Source organism: Austrofundulus limnaeus, unplaced genomic scaffold (genome assembly GCF_001266775.1).
Source record: "Austrofundulus limnaeus strain Quisiro unplaced genomic scaffold, Austrofundulus_limnaeus-1.0 Scaffold46, whole genome shotgun sequence".
Lineage (NCBI taxonomy): Eukaryota > Metazoa > Chordata > Actinopteri > Cyprinodontiformes > Rivulidae > Austrofundulus > Austrofundulus limnaeus.
The window spans coordinates 1,211,541-1,219,148 of NW_013952448.1; the positions used below are offsets into that span (position 1 = coordinate 1,211,541).

The 7,608-nt window shown below is 39.4% G+C and overlaps 1 protein-coding gene across 2 annotated transcripts in view; it reads left to right on the top strand.

Moving 5' to 3' along the window:
• The first annotated feature begins 183 nt into the window (after positions 1 to 183).
• fto (FTO alpha-ketoglutarate dependent dioxygenase) overlaps positions 184 to 7,608 on the top strand; it is a 130,690-nt gene continuing 123,265 nt past the window's right edge. Inside the window, exon 1 of one of the 2 annotated variants that reach the window (XM_014007972.1) lies at positions 184 to 419. In XM_014007972.1, the coding sequence (XP_013863426.1) occupies positions 300 to 419 (120 nt within the window). In that variant the 5' untranslated portion in view covers positions 184 to 299. The remainder of the gene's footprint in view (positions 420 to 7,608) is intronic. The other variant, XM_014007971.1, reaches the window with a different exon arrangement.

Consider the following 7,608-nt stretch of genomic DNA (forward strand, 5'->3'; position numbering starts at 1 on the left):
ATGTAAACTTGTATTTAAACACATTTTAAACTACCTGTTTGCAGTAAAGTAATCTCTTTGAACTGTTCTGTACTTTGCGCATGCGCAGTTTTAATCTCAAGAGCGTGCTGACGCTCTTTCCGCCGTGTGTAGTCTTTTACTCTGGGACTTGTAGTTCTTTACGCTACGCTTTTATGCTGTCCGCCGAGAACCCTTGGGAGTCAACACGTTACATTGCGGGCAGTGACAGTGTTGATGTCAGTGAATTTAAAGACATTCATTTCTATTATCCACACCATGTCAGTCGGGAAAGGACAGAAATGACGTTCATTCGTGCACTACAACAACCAACATCGCCCCTAATGAATGCGAGGCACTGTAAACACAACTCCAGGAACATGAAAAGATCGGGTGACAGTGAGGGGGAGAAGAGAAGAAAGGTATTGATAGCGTTTTTCTCCGTTAGGTCTGGCATATATCTAAGCCCTGCTGCTCGTTGAACATCTAACGCTCCTTATGCGATGCGTCTGGCTGCATTTTGAAGGCTACAAAGCCGCAAATGTCAGCGCATACCTCACCTTGCCTGCTTCCTTTATTGTGTTTTCCATTTCCCCCCTCAGTGTGTACCACAATGAAGAATTACAGTTATATCAAAAAAATGGGTGTTTTCTTACCAAAGAGGCTGAAATGAAGCTTTAGGTTCCAGAAGGAGGTCTGGACATCAGTCGATAATATTGGGAAATATGTTGTGGATTTTAATATATGCAGGCGAAATTACTGAGAACTTAATATGATTCTCTATTATTTTATGCGTTGCTGTTAAGGCAAACCTTAAATAAATGAATTAAATGCTTTAATTTGGGATGTTTTGTACGACTTGGATACAATACATTAGTTTATATTTGTGTCCCAGCCAAAATTGTTTTAAGTATATAAAACAAATGTGAAAGTTGGCGTGTAGTGTTTCTGGGATTTGGCAGGATGCCCAGTCAATAGTCTCCAGCTGCTTCAGGCTTTATACTGATCCAATCGGTAATAACAAGAGCTCTGACTGCCTGATATTGTCAAAYCATTGTAAAAAATAATGTGTTCTTCTTTAAATCAACAGTTGCAGAACCTGTAACCATTTCAGAGCAATCAGGTGATTTTTTTTTAAACTTTCCAGGCTTGTTCAGACCTTCCCCTTCTGTGCAACCATACAGAAATTKATCAGTTTCTCGTTTATTTACCTTGTTTGGTGGAGGGACACTGACTAAATGCTGTTCTAGTTTGTTACACATGTAGCCACCTCTCATACTGTGCGTCCTTCTCCCCTCTCATCTTTCCACTTGCTGACTTTCTTCTGTGGCACATGTGTTTGGATCATGTTAGACAGCAATGAAACTATGTAAGACGTGGTTCCTCCCGTTTATGAAAGCGGCCGTGGCGACCAGATGAGCAGCTCGGAGAAAGAATCTGTTCCAGCTGGGCCTCAGGCAGTCGGGCCACGCAGACCTAATGGCTCAGCTTCCTTTCTTTTTAGATAAATAAAAGGACGAGCAAGAGCGACTGCAAAATGGCATTATGAATGTAGATCAGCCAGAGAGGGAGCTGCTTTCTAAGTAGTTTTTGTAGTTTCAGAAACTGTGTTGGGTCTGAAATGTCGTAGCTCTCTTGTTTGGAAATACACTGGMTACTTGTGTCATTCCAAGAAATAAAAGCCTTATAAGAACAATAACAGACTCCAATGCATCCTCCTGCATATTAATAAGGTTTCAGCAAAGCTTTCAGAATCTCTAATCATGATTAKTCCCCCTAAGATTTTTCTATCACATTTCCTCCAATATGAAGGTTTACTATTGTACTTCCCTAATTTTGTATATTATTGGACAGTTCTTAACTCAGTCTTARTATTTTCAGCATTCTCCTCAATTGTTCCTCCGTTCATGCAAAATAATAGCTTGACCCTTTTTAATTACAGAATGTGTTTTCTGAYATGATTGTTTAGGAAGGGGAAGGTACGCAATGCCTTAGCCAGGGTTACAAAAGTTATTACCAGCCTATTCAGAGGTAGACAGAAGGACATTTCACTACACATATCTGGTTGCCTTCCAAAGTTTTTGGTTGGCTGCAAACTTTACAAAAAAATGGCTAAAAATTTCAGGAAAAATGTCCTTTAATAAGTAAATACAAKTCAGTGGAACTTCCTCATTCCCCTCCCATTCCTTTTCATCAGACTTTACCTAACTTTAAAGCAAAAAACAAAACAAAACATATTTTCACAGAATTGTTTTTCTACACCTTATTAAAATTAGAACCATACTGAGAGGTAATTATTCATCACAAAGCAGTTACCTCTCAGTATGGTTCTACATATAATTAAGTTTAACACAAAACAGCCACGACACCTTGTTGTTGCTAAAACACTTGGTGTAGAATTAAATTTTGCATATATGTATGATAAACACCTGAAGCTGACCTTCACAGGGAAAACTTGGTCAAATCRTCTTAAATATTATCATAGCAGTAATGTTAAATTATTAGATCTGAAGAGCGGTCCCACTCCTTTAAAGATCTGGAGTTTGGTCACATGCGCAGTTTGCACATGTCTGTAACGACAATGCTCTGAATACAACAACATTTAATAGCTAACACTWGAGTCCCAGGCAGTTCAGGGGCACTTGGTGCGGAAGAAGACCACAGTCAATCAAGCCTCTTAGCCTTCACTTCAAAAATGACTGAGAGCCTAGGTGTTTTCTTTTGCACAWTAAAACACACAGTGTTACAATAGGAATGCTTGCAAGGTGTTTTCAAAATACAATATATAAAATAAGTAGCCTCTTTTGTCTGGGAAACGCAGAGAGTTTTCAACTGCAGTCTGTCTGCTCTGATTAGATGAAATGTTCATTAAGGTTCTCTTTATTGGTTGAACGAACCATCTGCTTGAACCCTATATCATCATTGGTTGAACAGCTTTRACAACAAAACACATGTTGTAATGGTGACAAACTTAAATCTATGATTTCACTTGGTTGTCCACCTGATTACAAGGCAGACTCTGGTTGTCCGAGATGAAAATAAGTTGTCACAAGCTGCGTTTCCATTGACGATGAAAATGCGCAAATTAKAATTTTGAAAATAAATTTGCTCARTGGAAACACGTCAATTTCGATAAAACTTCCTTTTGTCRACAAAATGTTTTTGTGCTAGGATGAGGTGGTTTTTTGGCCGTAACAAAATTGGTRTGTTTCTTTTTTYYTTTTTTTGTCCATTGGAAAAAGTCAATACTTGTTTTTTATTTTTTGACAGTTAATATTTTTCCTTATGTTTTCCAGTAGCTGCACCCCCTTCACACCTCCATCTCCATTAACATTCAGCTCACCTTTAATGAATTGGAAACATTTCATTATCATTTGTCATCACATGATGACTTTCCGCTTATGTTTCGGCAAGTGTGCAAACAGCACTGACCCTGTTCCTTAACCCAGTGTTCTCTGATGCTAACTCACCGCGTTGCTTATCTTTGATGCAAGCTTGCCATTTGGGCAGTGATGACATGTGTGAAGTGTTGTGTTGCAACAGGATGTGTGTGTGTGTGAGAGAGAAAGCGAGAGCGAGCAGCAGGCTAAGTAATGATCACACAGGGTCACCAGATGTTATGAGGTCCTAGGCTCAGCCCAGCCCATTGCTTAGATCAGCCTCATTGGCTTGCTCGAGTTGTGGCACCTAGTGCAAGCTGTTTAGGGTATTTAATTTCTAAACACTCATTAAAATGGTTTGTGTTTCCCTTGGTGGTCCTGTTAAATTAACAGCTATTGAGGTAAAAGCTGATTATGTAGCCACACATCCAGACATGGTTAATCAATTCCCCCCTACAAAATGTTAGCTGATGAATTAGTGTAAGGAAAACGATTTATGGCAACTAATGCCAATGTCCTGTCATGTCAGGCCTGGTGTTTTAGCAAGAGGAGGTGTCAGATTTAGCACATTCAGCAGCATTGCACTGTACTGGCCATCTTTTCTCCTTCTAAATCTCAGCTACACGCTGCTTGGTCTATTAATGAACCAGTAATGGGGAAATGGTGTTTTGGTACTGACATAAAACATGGGTATGTATACCTGAGGCTTGGTAGCACRTAAACTCCTACAGAGCTAGATTTACACCAGGGCTCTGTGCAGAATGGTGGAAACAGAAACACTTGGCATAGGGGTCTTAGAGCTTCATCAGACCCCCGCTGGTTGAACTATGCTAAAGCCAGGGCTTCGAAAAAATACGGCTGTGGCAGATAATGATACTATTACACTAATGGAGTTGGCAAATGAAGGAGAACCCAGATGCCCTGCTTTATTACCAGAGGGGGTCATTTCCTCGCTGCATTCCTAATGGTCTGAGCACACAGTATTGATCAGGCTATCATGCTGCTAATCCTCTACAGAATTACTTATTGCTGGCTAGGTGTCGATCCACCTTGTGCCCTGTGCTGGCCTAGCTGCTGGGCGGCTGCTGCTTGTCCAGCAGGGACCCACTGGGCCACTCACCCAATCATGATTTAGGGCCAAGCAGGGATGGTGTCTGGGAGGTCTTCAACACTGGGCTGGTTAGTTCATTGTGTAAAAAAAAAGGGGGCAAATGAACCTAACAGCTTTCCTTTAATTAAGAAGCAGGCAATGATGCATTTCCTCCCACTTTATGGCCCTCTGGCCTCTGTGGAGATGGGGAAGCTGTGAAGTTGGATTTTGTTCTCCTGTGTTGCACTGTAAATAAAAACAAAAAGCTTTTCTGCCATTACCAGCAGCAGGATGTTATGACCATGTGGCATGATTTGATTACTMTGGGCTCCTCATATTCACCCTGATTTAAACAGGCTGTGTTTCTCTAAGCCCATGAATCTCCCAGGTCAAGTTTTGGTACCAGCATCAAATCTAAGAAGAAAATATTGAYGCTATTCATCATTTTTTGAACATACTGTAACTAGGAATGAAGTGCTTTGTTTGAGCCCATCGTTAGTACAAATAAATTGGAAGGTCAGGACTCCTAGCCCAGGGCTTGTGACTTGCTGTATTATTGGCCTTTTTACTAGGCCCCTGTRTGCATTACTATCCCCAGGACATTGGACGTGTGGCATCCTGGAATATGCAGACCTCTTTAGTCACCTCTGGCCTTGACTAATCAAAGAGTTTACCTTAAGGGGTGCTTTTAGCACTGTTAGGCAGCATTAGACCACTACCCATAAAGAGGTATTTCTATATTTTCACCTAGAACAACCTGTCATAGCTAGGGAAAYGAGCTATTGATCCAGATATTTAGTAATTTCTTTCTGCGTGTGCCATCAATATTGTACAAAMATCTACAGGGGTGTCTATGTGAGAGTTGACCTAAGCCCTGGCCTCCATTTTTGCTCCCATTGGAGCTCAATGATATACTATTATGAAAAGTAAAATCAATGAATGAATATGAAGTTTGGTGTGTAATATAGCACTGTGGCCCAAGGCCCCAGGTCTTTCATTGATCGACTGTGTGAGAAGTGAAAGGGGCTGATTGTTCTGCTGCTGAGCTTTTCATCTACATGTCTTTACCTTTTCTTGCCTGTTTGATTTTTGCTCATATATTTGGATTGACATGTATACAAACCAGCTTGGGTAGTCAAACCTCACTTAAAATAAACTCATCCAGGACATATGCTTCAAGAATACAATAATTCAATAGCAAACAGGTAATTGCGATATAATAATGGCTAGTCAATGCATGCTTGACATTTTGCAGAATATGTTATTAACCTTTATTTAATCAGGTAAATCCTATTGAGACAACTGATCTCTTTTCCAAATGAGGCCTGTGCCTGAAGGCAGTCTAAACTTGCATGTTTTTTTTTTTGATTGTAAGAGGAAACCAGAGTACCTGGAGAAAACCCACACAAACATGAGGAGAACATGCAAACTCCTCACAGAAAAAGCCCAGGCCCAACCTGAGGCTTGAACCCAGGACCTTCTTTCTGTGAGGCAACAGTGCTAACCACTAATCCACCATGCTTATGTAAGTTTAAAGCCAAATAACAATCTGCTGATATGGGTTTTGAGTGGTGTGCTGTTGTAAAAAAGGTACTTTTAGGTAAGAGTCATGTAAGAATTTACTAAGTTATATTTATTAYATTTTTAACAGGACATTTTTGGCCTTCAGTATTCCAGTCTTCAATAGCAACATAGTCATCCTTTTGGTCTTTTTCTGTAAACGATGCTGACAGCTTTATCAACACTACTACTTTCTTTGCTTTTACACCTTTAGCGTTTATCTGCCAGATGTTCTCCAACAAACCAGTTACAGGCTTGTCCAGTRCAGCTATTTGTACTCTTATAAAAACAGTCCCTGAGAGTTTATGTGTCTGATAGCCCTACCGGGCACTTCATATTAGTGTTGAGGCATTAGCCACAGATGTCAGTGTATGCACAAACAAGGCAGCAGTGTGGAACATGCAAACAGACTGTCCAGATTGGCTATCAGGCTCAATGAGGTTACATTAAATGTGACCTGCCCAAGTAGGGTTCATCTGTCATGCACGTGTCCTGTCATGATAAAGACATAGTATAATCAGGTCAGTCAATAAAGGATGGTAGCTCATTGGACTGATACTGAATAAACATGAAATGACCCTCTCACCTCATACAAGAAGACTAAAGCCTTGGGGGTGGGTTCATTAGTAATTCAAGGCTATGTTTCAAGTTTRTTGTTGGCTTTCATTTAAGTTTTTTTCCCCCCTTTTGGCAATAGATGTAAATTTTTTGTTCAGTTTTTATGATTATAATGTAGCTTGTGGAAAAGGTGCTAAGGCAATACATAGTACTGTTAAAAAAGATTACTAATGGCCAAAATASTTCCAATAATCAGAATGAAAAAAGGGCATTTACAGTTAGGTTTGTTAATTGTAAATCATTTATTGTTAATTTTAGCATTTTTAACAGTAATACCAATCATACGTATTCCACTGTGCTATGTCACCTGTATTTTGCAGAATATCTTTTTGCAGTGTATCTGTGAAATCTGTTTTCCTTTTGTGATGACTTACCTTTCTAGTAAAGCTAATTGCCTACTGGTAACATCTGGCTTCTATGGAAAGTCCGAAACCTTTCATTCACAAAAGCTACGGGAGACCAGGTTTATGAGATGCTGTAAATACTAACTGCTAATTTGTAAATCACAAGTTATTTTCCATTAATGTGAGCTGTGAAAGTGTGTTAACATGACTGGCACAAGAAATGCCTCCTTTAGCCAAAGGTAGAGTTTAGCATTTATGCCAGAGTTTTCATGGGGCATTAAAAAACATTTACAGTCATTAAATGGATTTAAGTAAATGTAAACATTAAGCATTATATTTAGATTTCAGTGGCATTAAATAATTTTCATTAGTTTTCAAAAAAATAAAAACGAGATGAGCGTTTTGGGAAAGCACTAAGCAGGACACGATTATTGGAGAAATACGTTAGTGTTATATTATATATTATATAACCATTTWAATAATTGTTTCTGGCCAGTCAGAGCTGAATTGTCAGATGACAGCATGTTGGAGGAAAAAACAGGAAAACATCAGGAGCAGAGACAAAATGGATGTATCAAACACCAGCTAAAGTGGCTGGAATATGAGGAAATATATATAT